General features: G+C 43.6%; 1 protein-coding gene across 6 annotated transcripts; it reads right to left on the bottom strand.

Moving 5' to 3' along the window:
• Nucleotides 1–1,961: 1,961 nt before the first annotated feature.
• Nucleotides 1,962–16,304, bottom strand: LOC110004342 (ALK and LTK ligand 1-like). Of its 6 annotated transcripts, none has more exons than XR_010665566.1 (7): nt 13,876–16,301; nt 13,256–13,475; nt 10,667–10,720; nt 9,288–9,368; nt 8,253–8,325; nt 5,829–7,197; nt 1,962–5,515 (listed from the first exon to the last, which is right to left on the bottom strand). XR_010665566.1 is itself a non-coding variant. In XM_020659891.3 (6 exons), the coding sequence occupies exons 2-5, from the start codon at nt 13,464–13,466 to the stop codon at nt 8,261–8,263; spliced, it is 411 nt and encodes a 136-aa protein (XP_020515547.1). In that variant the 5' UTR covers nt 13,467–13,512; nt 13,876–16,304; the 3' UTR covers nt 1,962–7,197; nt 8,253–8,260. The 6 variants fall into 6 exon arrangements, 3 of the variants coding, with proteins under 3 accessions (XP_020515547.1, XP_065808292.1, XP_065808291.1); XR_010665567.1 differs by having other exon boundaries at nt 6,414–7,197; XR_010665568.1 differs by having other exon boundaries at nt 1,962–5,475; nt 6,414–7,197.
• Nucleotides 16,305–16,597: the final 293 nt, after the last annotated feature.

Here is a 16,597-nt window from a genome sequence, read left to right as displayed (position 1 = left end):
CGACTGGAAACATTTCTAAAAAAAGATTGAGTGGAAAAAGAAAAGTGTGAGTGAGTTTGTCGTCTGTTTGTCTTCGTTGTGTGTTTACAGTCGTTATCTCTCCTCTCATTTCTCGCTCGCTCTCTTTTCTTCTTCCTCTCACGTCTTTATCTTTTCTTCGATCGTATCAATCCGTCTTCTGTCTTTAAATAACCCGCTGGATAAACATCAGTCCCTCTGCAGCCATCTGTCTTCTTAATGTGTTTCCACCCAGAGTGTGTGTGTGTGTGTGTGTGTGTGTGTGTGTGTGTGTGTGTGTGTGTGTGTGTGTGTGTGTGTGTGTGTGTGTGTGTGTGTGTGTGTGTGTGTGTGTGTGTGTGTGTGTGTGTGTGTGTGTGTGTGTGTGTGTGTGTACACATTAGGCCACCCAGACTCCAAAAAACAGTTCAGGCTCCCAGTCTCTCTAAGTCCTCTGAGTCCTCCTCCAAGTCGTCTGATTCTCGACATGCCTCCTTTATTTTGGTTCTCTCTAGTCCCAAGCCATCCTTCTCCTCTTTCACACTTCTTTTTAAATTTATCTTGTTTCCTCAGGTCCTCCAAGTCCAGGAGCTGAGTCTTAACAGCCCTTTGCAAGATTCCTCTGACAAATCCAGTTCCTTTCCAAGTCGTCTAGTCCCCAACGATCCTCCAGGTCTTTCAATACCACACAGTCCCATCTTTCTTTACCGTCTTCATCAGACTCTTCTATTCCCCTGCAGGTCCAAGTCCTCCAAGTCCTCCAAGTCCTCCTGGTCCTCTCTGTGAAGTCATCACAACCCTTTTTAAGTCCTCTATAGTCCTCTATAGTCCCTTTCCCTCATGCACTCCTGGACAAAAGAACATATGAAGCTGCTTTAGAACGACGATTAAACCGGTCTCACATGGACTCAGCCCGACTTCACAAAGAAATGAACCAAAGACCCTTAGGTCTTCATACGCGCCTCAGGTCGCCGTGGTTACCGCTTAGAGACTGTTAACATACGCACAGAAACTAAAACATCACCTGTTATATCTCTGGACTGAAACCCTGAGCTTTCAATCAAACATCCCCTCCCAGGAATGTTAGACACGCAGTGTGTTTATTTACAGTGTGTGTGTGTGTGTGTGTGTGTGTGTGTGTGTGTGTGTGTGTGTGTGTGTGTGTGTGTGTGTGTGTGTGTGTGTGTGTGTGTGTGGAGACAGTAGCAGAGCAGAGCTGGCAGACACTCAGGTGTAATTCATCATAGATTAGTCATTACCTGCTTCAGGTGTGAGTCACCGAGCTGCTCGTCTAGTCCTTCCTCTGGTCATTTTATGTAACTGTGTCAGACCGTGTTCCACCATCGTTTACTAACTGCTACTATCATTAGCATTCAGCCAAACTAGCATCACGTTAGTTAAAGTCACTGTTGTCTAAAGTTAGCTATGAAGCGTTTAAATGTTGATCTGAGCTTAAACTGGTTATCATATTTCCCTCTGGAGGTGGTGGAGACCAAAAACAAAGCTGAAAGACTCCACATGAACCATCCTGTTGTCTCAAACGGCATCATGTGAAAATAAGAGTTCAGCATATCATCGTATACACTGATGATAGTCTGTTGTTTGTTATCATCCAGGGGCTGTCACAATACATTTCAACCTTTAATACTCCTGAAAATAAAACTATATCCATACAAAGTAGAAGTCCTAGCTAATTGCTAATTGCTTATTTTATGTTAATTAGCAATTAGGCAAACTCCTGCACACGGCCTAAAGTGCAAAAACTACACTGGCAACGTTTTTTCTGTTTAAAATATGTGTGAGGTTTTTTTGATTCTTTTCATAACTAATGATCATTAAAGTAATGACTTTGTCATTTCATCATCATAAGCATCAAAGAAGCATAACATCCTGGCTAGCTCAGTGTACCAGAGGAAATGATGACACGTCTCTTATTGGTCAAATATGTAAACTCAGACGAGGAATACGACAACAGTTTTAATGTCTCTGTGTTTTACAGTTTGAGTATAAATATAGAAACAGACTGTTAGGATCAGAATGTACAAATAAGAAAAATATAGAATTATATACATTCAAATGAAACCGGACAATGTTTATATACAGATGTAAACAATAGTGCAAAGAGATAAATATTTAATGCAGTAAATGACTTAGAAACTATGGTCAGTGTCGACATGTTTACACAGTATTTACAGCATGCAGGATTCATACAGTCATGACAAAGATTCAATATCAAACTGATGACATGACAGACGTTAACTCGTTAAATCAGAGGTTCTCCACCTTTATTGGCTCGTGAGATTCTGAGGACCCGCGACATCCAAAACACACAAACAAACAGCTTATTGCTCAAATTATTATTCTTTCAATCATGTGACAGGTGAGCGCGCATTAACGAGGCTGGAAGTGAATGCTGGACACTCGATGAGCAAGCAGCAACCGCTTATGTTGAAAAATGAAAAGTACAAAATCCTGCAGTTCCTGGAGTGTCCACTAGAGGCTGGCTGCAGAAGCACAGGAAGTCACATACACACCCATTCTAAAAAGCCTGTTTTTACAGCAGAGATGAACATGTTTACAGCCTGGTTCAAAAAACCAAATAGGTGTGATTAGCTCATGTCTGGATGGACACACACTGTACGGGGGGTGAATGTTTTGATGACTCATCAGTTTTGATTTGATGAAGGATAAGAGTTATTCACAATAAGGCGTGTAGCTGACCTGATTGACAGGTGGGCGCGGTGTAACGGTTTGTCAGGAGGTTTAAAACCCGCCTCAGCTCCAGCTCTCAGCCTGTCGTTAGGTTGACTCAAAGTTAGACTGAGACAGCATTTCCAGCATGGAGACCGCCATCGATGGGACTCCAGCGCCCCCTGCAGGGACAGACGGGGGACGCCATCGATGGGACTCCAGCGCCCCCTGCAGGGACAGACGGGGGACGCCACTCAGGCTTCGTCTGTGGTGATACTGCACGTTTGTTAGCTTTTAGCATGTAGTTAAACTGGATAACGTCTTATATGTTTTGTTGATCAATAATTAGACATTTCAGAGGACCCCGTTTGAATTCCATGCGACCCTGTATGGGGACAGTTCAAGGTACAGGTGTGTGTGTGTGTGTGTGTGTGTGTGTGTGTGTGTGTGCGTGTGTGTTTGCCAGTCAGACCAGATCTGCAGCAGTTCTGGCACAGACTTCAGCTTGTCTGTTAACACACACACACACACACACACCTTTGACAGTTTACCTAATTACTATCAAACGGCTGTAAGCGATATGTGAGGCACGTTGAGCTGAACGCAGACAGACAGACAGACTGATCATTATCCGGTTAAAGGACTCTCTGTAATGATGCAGAGACTATAATTACTGCGTCTCACAGAAAGAATCACGTCACTCTTATCTTCTCTAATCGTTACCAAACTAAATCAAATGGAAACTTGACTTCAAACACTTGTAAAGCCAGCGTGTTCACCAGCAGCAGGCTCCTACTTCACTAACTCTGCAGGTTTACGGTGAATTCAAGCGGGGCTTCAACATCTTTTCACGTTTGAAAGAATCATATCACACGAGACGATTGAGGTCGACGAGGCAATCACAGAGCTCACAGAAACTGATCACAAACTGATTGTGGTTTGTCTTGACGCTCATGTTGTTGACGGTAGGTTGTGTTGTGTTCGCTGCCATGTTTGTAAGTTGCAGAAGTACACAGCATCCGGTTGGTGACGCTTCCCGGTAGAGGGAGTCCCGCAGGTTACGGGATCCTCGTAGGGATTCCTCCGAGACGCCAACGTATTTTACTACTTATCACGGGATTGTTGAGACGGGACGGGAAAGAAAGTTTGACAGGAATCATGGTCACAGAAGAGTTTTATATGCACACAGAAAAAGAATAAAAGTTCATATTTCTGTCTGTTAGCTGGTTAAACGTGCAGGACGTATGTGCCGGCACATGGTCGCGCATGCTGCTAAAACGAGCTAAAAGGTAAAAACAGCTAAAAACAATGATCCGTCTGGGGGGGGGGGGGCCTCAGGGACGAAGAGCTTCAAGAGGCTCGCCAAGCAGGCGGGTTGGAAAAGCAGCAGCCGGTAAGTTAGAATCCTGTTTAAGGCACTTGAAATTATTCAGACATGTATTTGGTTGCAACAAGCCTCGGAAAGAGCCACACCCCCTGATCGTTGGGGGGCAATAGGGTTCATCAAATCAAACTATGATTTGTGACATGATGTCATCATACCATGACACAGTCTGTAATCACCAAATGCATTCCTAAGGAAGCTGCTCAGTGACACATGAAACTGAAGAGGTCTGATTTTAGAACCAGAGCATCTTACAAACCAGCTCACATCGATCAACACAGACCTCTGTCCTGATGAAGAGACATGAGGGAAACACTGCTCCATTCAGCTCTCAGGGAACTTTCAGCATCGCGTTTTTTAAATGCTGAGTCTGGAAATCATGAGATCGATCCGACAGTTTGAATGACACAGTTTGGGGTCGGTGTTCTTTGGATTCAAAGCTCCTAAATAAAGGATTCTCTTATCTCCTCCTTGGGGCCTTGTCATTAGCATTTCTACGCCTGCCTCACAGATTGCTTTAGTAGTCAATCATAGGTAGTCCCGCCCCCTCTTTCACTACCTTTCAGAAGGAGTGACCATATTTGGAAAAGTGGAAGGAGTTTCCCTAGCTCCTGTCCAGCTCCTCCCACTTGTCCAAATATGGTCACTTCCTTAGACCTAAAGACAGATGCTTGGTTTAGTAACCTGTGGAGTCGCCCCCTGCTGGACATTAATAAGAGACAGGTTTAACCGACTTACAGGAACAAAGAGATGACATGAAGTGTGTGCTAGCTCGTCTTTCCATAAACTGCCCAACAAAGAACAAAAAGAACAGAAGACTTCCCCGTTTATATCTCAGCAGTATGATAGAAAGTCTAACTGGACGCAGTTAGACCGCAACATAAAGACTCTAAACTTGAGTTTAAAACATATGAAACATGAGTCTTTATTCCTCTCAGTATGTACATATTGCACACGAGGCTTCAGCTTGAACATTATAAATATGTTATATGATTATGAAGCATTATGTACGATTAAACATATTTAGCATCTCAGGAGAATAAATCCTGATCTTCAGCCATTGTCCAATCAGCAGATATGTCCGACAGGAACATGTGGAGCCGTTCAGCGGTCCAAAGTAACCCCAGAACACTTGAGATAAACATGTCCGGTCCTCCAGGAGACTTTCTGCTGAGTCTCCAGCTCCTTCAGAAACCAAAGAAGCCTTAAAAAGATAGAAATCCATCTTCTGTCCAGTCTGAACACCAGAAACTGAAACTAGAGTCTGATAAATACAGAGAAACAGCTGAGATGAGTCCAGAAGTGAAGAAGGATCAGCTGCTTCAAAACAAGACCACAAGAATACTCAGCTCATTTTAATCTCCTTCCTCCATCAACTCTCCTCCTACTTCCAGTCTGAGGACCTGTTAGCTAGGACCAGTACCAGGTCCCAGGTCTGAGGACCTGTTAGCTAGGATCAGTACCAGGTCCCAGGTCTGAGGACCTGTTAGCTAGGATCAGTACCAGGTCCCAGGTCTGAGGACCTGTTAGCTAGGATCAGTACCAGGTCCCAGTCTGATGACCTGTTAGCTAGGATCAGGACCAGGTCCCAGTCTGATGACCTGTTAGCTAGGACCAGGACCAGGTCTCAGTCTGATGACCTGTTAGCTAGGATCAGTACCAGGTCTCAATCTGATGACCTGTTAGCTAGGACCAGGACCAGGTCTCAGTCTGAAACCTGTTAGCTAGGACCAGGACCAGGTCTCAGTCTGATGACCTGTTAGCTAGGACCAGGACCAGGTCTCAGTCTGATGACCTGTTAGCTAGGACCAGGACCAGGTCCCAGTCTGACGACCTGTTAGCTACGACCAGTACCAGGTCCCAGTCTGACGACCTGTTAGCTAGGACCAGGACCAGGTCCCAGTCTGACGACCTGTTAGCTAGGACCAGGACCAGGTCCCAGTCTGACGACCTGTTAGCTAGGATCAGTACCAGGTCTCAGTATGATGACCTGTTAGCGAGGATCAGGACCAGGTCCCAGTCTGATGACCTGTTAGCTAGGATCAGGACCAGGTCCCAGTCTGATGACCTGTTAGCTAGGATCAGGACCAGGTCTCAGTCTGATGACCTGTTAGCTAGGATCAGGACCAGGTCTCAGTCTGATGACCTGTTAGCTAGGATCAGGACCAGGTCTCGGTCTGATGGCCTGTTAGCTAGGACCAGAACCAGGTCCCAGTCTGATGACCTGTTAGCTAGGATCAGGACCAGGTCTCGGTCTGATGACCTGTTAGCTAGGATCAGGACCAGGTCTCAGTCTGATGACCTGTTAGCTAGGATCAGGACCAGGTCTCGGTCTGATGACCTGTTAGCTAGGACCAGGACCAGGTCCCAGTCTGATGACCTGTTAGCTAGGACCAGGACCAGGTCTCAGTCTGATGACCTGTTAGCTAGGACCAGGACCAGGTCCCAGTCTGATGACCTGTTAGCTAGGACCAGGACCAGGTCCCAGGTCTGAGGACCTGTTAGCTAGGATCAGGACCAGGTCTCAGTCTGATGACCTGTTAGCTAGGATCAGGACCAGGTCTCAGTCTGAGGACCTGTTAGCTAGGATCAGGACCAGGTCTCAGTCTGATGACCTGTTAGCTAGGATCAGGACCAGGTCCAGGTCTGAGGACCTGTTAGCTAGGATCAGTACCAGGTCCAGGTCTGAGGACCTGTTAGCTAGGACCAGGACCAGGTCCCGGTCTGTTGACCTGTTAGCTAGGATCAGTACCAGGTCCAGGTCTGAGGACCTGTTAGCTAGGATCAGTACCAGGTCCAGGTCTGAGGACCTTGTTAATGAGAACACGCTGTGAGATGCTGAACTAACTACATCAGGATGAGGATTTGTCTAGAGTCCTGATCCGTCTCCAAGACGTGGAGTTAGCTTAAAGCTAACAGAGTTTGGGTTGGAGATGATGGATTCCCAAGTTTGAGTTTCAAAATGTTTAACTTCAGTGAATAACTGACTGAGCATGTGCAGAGTGTGATGTAATGCTGAGCAGTTCCAGAAGTCTGGTACAGAATCAGAGGACTTTCTATTGGCTGGAGGACTTCCTCTTCTTCGTCTTCTTCTTCTTCTTCTTCTTCTGTGTCAACAGAGGCTGCTGGAACGAGAGAAGAGAAAACAAAACTCAGAGAGCTCTAATTGTAAAATAACTCACGTTTGATTGCCGTGTTCGGATCTGAACTCTGGAATCTTCTGAAACAGATTCTTTATGTAAATCAGTTCAAAGCTGAGGAGATTATATCACAATAAATAAAAGTAAAGAAGCATCAGAGAGGAGGAGGAGAGAGAGAGGGGATCTGATCCAGATGTTCCTCAGCTCAAATTTAAAGACTTAATATGTGATTTCATTTCAGGTAAATTTACATGCAGTGTGAAGATACCAGCATAATAAAGATCACTAGCATTAGCATGCTAACACAACAATGCAGCGCCAGTTGTTTTTGTTTCATGCTGGAGCTCAAGGGCGACATCTGCTGGATCAAACATCACATATAAAGCCTTTAAGGTCTTAGTGAGTGAGTGTCTGGTGTAACAGAACGGACTCCAGGTTCCACAGGTTTATAAACTCTGTGGCTTCTTAAAGAAACAAAGTTCTACACACTATAGGTTCTCTAAGATCTTCTCTAGATCCAGGATTAAAAGCAGGAAGGTTCTACTTGACTGTATTTCTACAGCTGGTACCTCAGGCTCTTTGTGTTTCACAGTGTTTTGTTCTGAAGGTTCTCCTGGCTCCAGGTAGAACACGTCTTAAAAGGGTCAGGGGATAGAACCGTGTTCCTCAGGTGTTCTGTGACGTTCTGTCTGCCGTGTGTTTGGTGCTCATTGGTTTTATATTTCACAGAACAATCATGTAACTGTGATGAAGCTGTTTATGTTCTTCTTCTGTGGTCTCATGTAAAACTGCTGCTCGCCTGCAGCGACGCCCTGCTCTCACGCTGACGTCAGATAATGATGTTAATCCAAAAAATCAGGAGTTCCCTGCAGTGAGACCGGCAACATGAGACAAACTGAAACAACAACCAAACGCTCTGCAGACAGAAACGTTACAGTTCTGTGCATTGAGACTTTTACCCTTACCCTTCATGACAAGCAGAAAGGTCCAGACGTGTTCCCTACGTTGTTGTTGTGTGTACATAAAAGATGAAGTCTTACCAGAGTGTTTATCTCTCCGAGCAGCGAGGGCTGTTGGCCAACCGAGTCAGCAGACGAGCACATCTTTTATAATCTGATGAGGGGAAAATACATCATGATCATCTGTGGTTAAAAAACATGTTTGTTCTAAAAGTGGACTAAGCAACCGCTGCAGTCACAAGACAAGAGATGGGTTTAGCCTAGCTTAGCACACAAACTGTTAGCCTGAAGCTCAATCTGTCTTATTTGCTTGATTAATGTTTCGGAACGGATCATGTGAATGAGGTCATTTCTTAAAGGGAGTCATGGTGTTCTCCTCATGTCACCATCAGACCTGACCTAAACTCAGAGGTGAAACTCATAATGAGGAACAATGCTGCACAGATACCATCATGGTGGTTCTGTACTTTAGGATCAAACTTTAAGTCATCGTACAAATGAACCGTGAAGAAGTCAACCTTTAATTCAAACAATCACCTGATAGGACAGAATGATGTAATGGACCAAACTGGTTTGAACCTTCACAGCTCCTGTAGCTTTAATCCTCTGCACATGAAACCAGGTCACAGTGACTTCACTGGTCCAAGGTTCGATTCCCATCACTGTTACTGTGTGTATGTGCTGCAGGAGCTTGTTTGAGATCAACAAGATAAAACTTGTCTCCACACACACACACACACACACACACACACACACACACACACACACACACACACACACACACACACACACACACACACACACACACACACACACACACACACACACACACACACACACACACACACACACACACACACACACACACACACACACACACACACACACACACACACACACACACACACACACCCTCTTACTCTCTCCAAGATAAACAAAGGTCTACATGCATGATTAAAGAGCATAAGAGCTGCTGCTGTTGTGACACGATTACACTGATGATAAGACTAAGTGTGTGTGTGTGTGAGTGTGCTTGTATATCTATCATACAGAGGACCACTGACTGTTGTTAACCTTTGAAGTGAAGACCAATTGACAAAGTGTGTGTGTACTCACAGGTAGGTACTGTGCAGTCTCTGGTGTTGTAGTACAGTCTGTGGAAATGTTTTCTGCACTTTGGGTTGATGTAGAGAGGACCTGAGGACAGGAAAACACAACTTGTCAATCACAGGTAGCCCCGCCCCCTCCTTCCTATTAGACTCTAAGTGGGACCATAATTTACTTAAACGTCGTGGCCATCGTTATTTTTCCCAAACAGAAGTGACCATATTTGGAGAAGAGGGTGGAGCTTGAGAGAGGGGTTTCCTCACTTCTCTTCAGCTCCTCCCACTTATCCAAATATGGTCACTTCCTTATACAAAAAGTTTTTACTGACAATAAGAACGGCCATCTCCTCAGAGGTTCTGTATGTACAACCAAATGCTTAACAAGACATTTTCAGGTCGCCATGGCTGCACGTGTCAATCTCAGGTAGCCCCGCCTAGTTCCTACCCTCCTTCTGGTCTCTCTGACTCTAAATGGGACCATAATGTACTGAATGACGTACTGAAGAAGACTTGAAACTAAAGATCTAGACCATAAACTCAAGAGGGAAATGTTTACTAAGGGAGGAGTAGATCCACTTTATCATAGACTTCAACATTATCACATTCCTTTAATCAACAAGTGGAGACGCCCCCTGCTGGACATGATAAATACTGCAGGTTTCAGAATCTACTTTACTTCTTTTTCTTCTTTTATACAGTCTATAAAATCATTTATGAATCTGTCTGGTGCACAGATAAAACCAGACAGACCCATTTTGTTTTGAAGTTATAAAATAAAAATGCATCACAGTGCAAGCCAAATAAGATGAAAAGTCTGAAGATGTTTGTCGTCATTTCTGGTTTATAATGGAGGTGCAGTGTGTGAAGACTTGAGAATATGTTTACTGATTCAGAGGCTGAATAACAGATCATTAATTTAGAAAATACACTAAAACTAGATAAACATGAAGAAGCTGGAACAGGTTTACTGTTCTCTCTTTCTACATCCTTCAGGTCTGATAAAAACGTGCTGAATTCATTTCTCTATCCCCCCAAAAATAAACACTTGCAGCCCAGACTTCTTAATGAATTGCAACCTGCCTTACAATGTTGTTTACACGTTAGCACTCATCTTTATTAAAACCTTCTGCAGAGGAAGTGAGTCAGACGTCTTCCAGGTCATGCATGAGTGAGACAACAACGACCTGCTCGTTAAAAAAAAACTTCCCTTTAAATCATCCAAACAGGGAAAACACAGAGGAGGGTCTGAAGGGTTTCTGTTACAGTTTGAGATGGTTTTATCTCTGTGACATCACACTGGTCTGTACTGGTCAGGTCTGTGTGTTGGTTCAGATCCAACACAAACAGATGGAGCTCCCTCCACCTGAAGTGTTTGTTGAGTGGTCTCACCTGTCAGGTGTGTGATGAACTTGTCCTTGTGTTGAGGATCTCTGTGGTGACCCTCTGAAAGGAAAGAATACAAACTGTGTTTATGATGAATGTTGTCATGTCTGCAGCGTCTTATTTAACATTTATCTGTGACATACGTTGTTGTTGTTGTCGTTGTTGGTGCTCTGTAAGCCTCAGTGGGATACTTAAAGCACATGTTTCTCATACTAAACAGGTGAACACATTTAGTTTACAGCAATGTGTTTCCTGTTTGTCTTTATTACTCAGATGAATAATTACATTTATTCATAATCTGCCTCAACTGTTTATGATGAATCACTTCCTCAGTTCAAAACACAAAACACAAAACGCAGAGCGCAAAACGCAAAACGCAGAGCGCAAAACACAAAACGCAGAGCGCAAAACACAAAACGCAGAGCGCAAAACGCAGAGCGCAAAACACAAAACGCAGAGCGCAGAGCGCAAAACACAAAACGCAGAGCGCAAAACACAAAACGCAGAGCGCAAAACACAAAACGCAGAGCGCAAAACGCAGAGCGCAAAACACAAAACGCAGAGCGCAAAACACAAAACGCAGAGCGCAAAACACAAAACGCAGAGCGCAAAACGCAGAGCGCAAAACACAAAACACAGAGCGCAAAACGCAGAGCGCAAAACACAGAGCGCAGAGCGCAAAACACAAAACGCAGAGCGCAGAGCCGTCGAGATCGTATCTCTGACCACAGCGCAGTCGCTTCATACATACAGGATAGATGTAGATATGGTAGATGTAGATTTAGATATAGTAGATGTAGATGTAGATGTAGATGTAGATATAGATGTAGTTATAGTAGATGTAGATGTAGATATAGTAGATGTAGATGTAGATGTAGTTATAGTAGATGTAGATGTAGATATAGTAGATGTAGATGTAGTTATAGTAGATGTAGATGTAGATATAGTAGATGTAGATGTAGTTATAGTAGATGTAGATATAGTAGATGTAGATGTAGTTATAGTAGATGTAGATGTAGATGTAGATATAGTAGATGTAGTTATAGTAGATGTAGATATAGTAGATGTAGATGTAGTTATAGTAGATGTAGATGTAGATATAGTAGATGTAGATGTAGTTATAGTAGATGTAGATGTAGATGTAGATATAGTAGATGTAGATTTAGATATAGTAGATGTAGATGTAGATGTAGATATAGTAGATGTAGATGTAGTTATAGTAGATGTAGATATAGTAGATGTAGATGTAGATGTAGTTATAGTAGATGTAGATGTAGATGTAGATGTAGATATAGTAGATGTAGATGTAGTTATAGTAGATGTAGATGTAGATATAGTAGATGTAGTTATAGTAGATGTAGATATAGTAGATGTAGATGTAGTTATAGTAGATGTAGATGTAGATATAGTAGATGTAGATGTAGTTATAGTAGATGTAGTTATAGTAGATGTAGATGTAGTTATAGTAGATGTAGATGTAGATGTAGATGTAGATATGGTAGATGTAGATGTAGATATAGTAGATGTAGATGTAGTTATAGTTATAGTAGATGTAGTTATAGTAGATGTAGATGTAGTTATAGTAGATGTAGATGTAGATGTAGTTATAGTAGATGTAGATGTAGATATAGTAGATGTAGTTACAGTAGATGTCACTATAGTAGATGTAGATGTAGTAGATGTAGATGTAGTTATAGTAGATGTAGATGTAGATATAGTAGATGTAGTTATAGTAGATGTAGTTATAGTAGATGTCACTATAGTAGATGTAGTAGATGTAGATGTAGATGTAGATATGGTAGATGTAGATGTAGATATAGTAGATGTAGTTATAGTTATAGTAGATGTAGTTATAGTAGATGTAGATGTAGTTATAGTAGATGTAGATGTAGATGTAGATGTAGTTATAGTAGATGTAGATGTAGATATAGCAGATGTAGTTACAGTAGATGTCACTATAGTAGATGTAGATGTAGTAGATGTAGATGTAGTTATAGTAGATGTAGATGTAGATATAGTAGATGTAGTTATAGTAGATGTAGTTATAGTAGATGTCACTATAGTAGATGTAGTAGATGTAGATGTAGATGTAGGTGTAGTAGATGTAGATGTAGTAGATGTAGATGTAGGTGTAGTAGATGTAGATGTAGATGTAGATGTAGGTGTAGTAGATGTAGATGTAGATGTAGATATAATAGATGTAGTTATAGTAGATGTCACTATAGTAGATGTAGTAGATGTAGATGTAGATGTAGATGTAGATGTAGGTGTAGTAGATGTAGATGTAGTAGATGTAGATGTAGATGTAGGTGTAGTAGATGTAGATGTAGTAGATGTAGATGTAGTTATAGTAGATGTAGTTATAGTAGATGTCACTAGAGTAGATGTAGATGTAGATGTAGGTGTAGTAGATGTAGATGTAGTAGATGTAGATGTAGGTGTAGATGTAGATGTAGATGTAGATGTAGGTGTAGTAGATGTAGATATAGATGTAGGTGTAGTAGATGTAGATGTAGATGTAGATGTAGATGTAGGTGTAGTAGATGTAGATGTAGTAGATGTAGATGTAGGTGTAGTAGATGTTTTGTTACTGACCTGCTCTGCTGTGTGACCTGCTCTCTCTCTCTCCTGTTTTAACTCCATGTCCAGAGAATCCCGCCACCGGCCTCGTCCTCGTGTACCGGCCGACCATGTCCATCATGGCGCGTCCGTCTCCCATGAGCAGGGCCGCCGCCGCTGTGCAGCGACCTGCCGCCAACAGCAGCACCAGGAGCGCAGACAGGACGGGGAGGGTCGGGAGCTGCATCCTGCCGACCTGAAGGAGGACAGGTAGGATGATTTCACCAAATCACCTGAAAATAAGATCTTTGCTTTGACCACCAACGTGATAGTTTCAGAGTTCCTTTAGGAGCAGCTGGTTCCAAAAAGATGAGCCGATGTTTTGAGCTCTCTAGTTTTACTCAATCAGTAACACATTACTTTGAAACGGAACAACATTAAATGTAAATATAATCAATAAAATAAGATTCAATCTGTAGTTTTATTCACTTTATTTTGAAGGAGGCTGCTCTTTTATAAAACTTCTATAGTGCAGATAAACTTCTGACATCTCACTCACCCTGACTGTTAACTTTAAACTGTTTCTCTGATCATTCATTAAGTTCTTCTGTTCTCACAGAGACTTTAAATAAAGTTTTTTGAATCTTCAGACTCACCTGTCCTCTCTCTGCTCCCCGGCGCTCCGCTCTCTGTCCCGGATCAGCTCGACCCGGTTCGGTTCGGTTCGGGTTCAGTGCTAGCGTCCTGCGTGTGTTTGTCTGTGTTTAGTTATCCCGGGTTTTTCACGATCCGAGCCGCGTGCCGAGCTCCGGGGCCCGGTGGCATCTTAGACCGGTTCTGGTCAAAGACTGAGAACCTTCATCATCATCTTCATCATCATCATCTCCCTCTGTCAGAGAGCGGCGCGGCTCATCATCATGAGGACCTAAAAGAGGAGCTCAAATCCCAGGAGAGCTGGAGTCCAGGTGTAGAGGCGTTTGGCACGAGCCCACCTGTTTACCTGTTTCAGTTCTCTGTGATCAGCGCGCGCTCCTCTCTCCTCTGTGGGTAAACTCCTTCTGCTCTGCACGCGCCAAACTCTGCAGGACTACGGAAATACAGAAGGAGGAGGAGGCGGGAGGCGCGTGCGCATTTGTGCACGCGGACATGTAACGTGCACACACGCGTGCATGTGAATTAAAGGAGAGAGTTTGTTGTTGTGAGCGGTGCACCACTCCCTCTCAGTGGAAGCAGAGAAAAATGCTTCTCCTCCATCCAGCACACTTTAATGAGTCTTTAAAGGACCAATCAGAAGAGAGCCTGCAGAGTCAGCAAGCACGTTTCAAACACTTCAAAGTTCTAACAACAGTGATCACACATTTCTGGGAATAAACCAAAGCACCATGATGTGCTCCACAGGGGGTCCCACACTATACCTGCTACCTTAAGATCATCTTTAATAGAGAAATCACGTGCAGTGTTCTCTGAAGTGCAATACTCTCAGAGAGGGCTCCAGCAGACCTCTAACGCTGCTCCTCCACTGCAGACCCCCCAAAGGGTCTCTGTCCAGTGGAGAAAACTAAACTAGACCACTGGAGGAGAAAGGGTTCAGAGTCTGTGTCCAGTGGAGAAAACTAAACTAGACCACTGGAGGTGAAAGAGTTCAGAGTCTGTTCAGGAGAAAGAGTTCAGAGTCTGTGTCCAGTGGAGAAAACTAAACTAGACCACTGGAGGAGAAAGAGTTCAGAGTCTGTCCAGTGGAGAAAACTAAACTAGACCACTGGAGGAGAAAGAGTTCAGAGTCTGTGTTCAGTGGAGAAAACTAAACTAGACCACTGGAGGAGAAAGAGTTCAGAGTCTGTTCAGTGGAGAAAACTAAACTAGACCACTGGAGGAGAAAGAGTTCAGAGTCTGTGTTCAGTGGAGAAAACTAAACTAGACCACTGGAGGAGAAAGAGTTCAGAGTCTGTTCAGGAGAAAGGGTTCAGAGTCTGTGTTCAGTGGAGAAAACTAAACTAGACCACTGGAGGAGAAAGAGTTCAGAGTCTGTTCAGGAGAAAGAGTTCAGAGTCTGTTCAGTGGAGAAAACTAAACTAGACCACTGGAGGTCCGCTGGGTAGCATTCTGATTACCGGTAAAGCCGCCATTTTCCAAATTGTGCAAAAGGAAGAACGCTACGAGCTGAGACTCCCACATGACACGCTCGCTTTCAGTCGCCATGGTTACCTGTAAACAAACATGCAGAGAATGTGGAGAAACCAGAAACTGGCCATATTGCAAGTGTAGAAATCTGATTTCCATGAAGTATCATCAGAACAGAGCATTCCCATGGAACCCGCTGTGAGGCACCTTAGAACATCTCCCCACCCTCCACAAGAACCTCTGAGCACCTTTTGAAACTGATCTCTGTAAGGACCCTCACTGGAGAACCAATCAGACGGCTTTAAAGATGCAGAGCAGAGAGAGAGAGAGAGCATTAAAAAGAAAACAGATTAAAACGGAGCAGAGTGACGAGAGATGGAAGAAAAACTAAACACACTCAGTGAACACGTTCCGTTCTGCCAGCTTCTTAAATGTTATCATCACACACACACACACACACACACACACACACACACACACACACACACACACACACACACACACACACACACACACACACACACACACACACACACACACACACACACACACACACACACACACACACACACACACACACACACACACACACACACACAGAATACTTTACCACGCTGAGATTACCTCAAAAGCCAAAAACAACACCAGGTGTGTGCAGGTTTGAACTCTGTGTGTCGTTACACAATAAGTACAAACACATACACACACACAGAGAGAGAGGGAGAGAGAAAGAGAGAGAGAGAGAGGGAAAGAGAGACAGAGAGAGAAAGAGAGACACAGAGAGAGAGGGAGAGAGAAAGAGAGAGAGAGAGGGAAAGAGAGACAGAGAGAGAAAGAGAGACACAGAGAGAGAGGGAGAGAGAGACAGAGAGAGAGGGAGAGAGAGAGAGACAGAGAGAGAGAGACAGAGAGAGAGAGAGGGAGAGAGAGACAGAGAGAGAAAGAGAGACACAGAGAGAGAGGGAGAGAGAGACAGAGAGAGAGAGAGAGACAGAGAGAGAGAGAGGGAGAGACAGAGAGAGAGAGAGAGAGAGACAGAGAGAGAGAGAGAGAGAGAGAGAGAGACAGAGAGAGAGAGAGAGAGTGAAACAATACTCATATTTAGTCTTAGTCATCACTCCCACTGGACATGTTGGCTGTGAGTGAGCTGAAAGAGAGAGAGAGACTTTTTATGCCATCAAAAGAAAAATTCAGATTGACATTCCAATTAGGACCTGGCTCAAAATTCTCAATTCAATAATAGAGCCAATCATTTTA

Source organism: Labrus bergylta, chromosome 24 (assembly GCF_963930695.1).
Source record: "Labrus bergylta chromosome 24, fLabBer1.1, whole genome shotgun sequence".
Taxonomy (NCBI): Eukaryota; Metazoa; Chordata; class Actinopteri; order Labriformes; family Labridae; genus Labrus; species Labrus bergylta.
The sequence above is the reverse complement of the archived record's forward strand: the minus strand, read 5'-3'. Positions and strand labels throughout refer to the sequence as shown.

Excerpts from the sequence above, each read along its gene's own strand:
- LOC110004342 (XM_020659891.3), bottom strand. The coding sequence starts at position 13,466 with ATGCAGCTCCCGACCCTCCCCGTCCTGTCTGCGCTCCTGGTGCTGCTG. Across the intron at positions 9,369-10,666 it reads GTTCATCACACACCTGACAG|GTCCTCTCTACATCAACCCA; the intron begins GTGAGACCACTC and ends TCCTGTCCTCAG. Across the intron at positions 8,326-9,287 it reads AGACTGCACAGTACCTACCT|ATTATAAAAGATGTGCTCGT; the intron begins GTGAGTACACAC and ends TCCCCTCATCAG.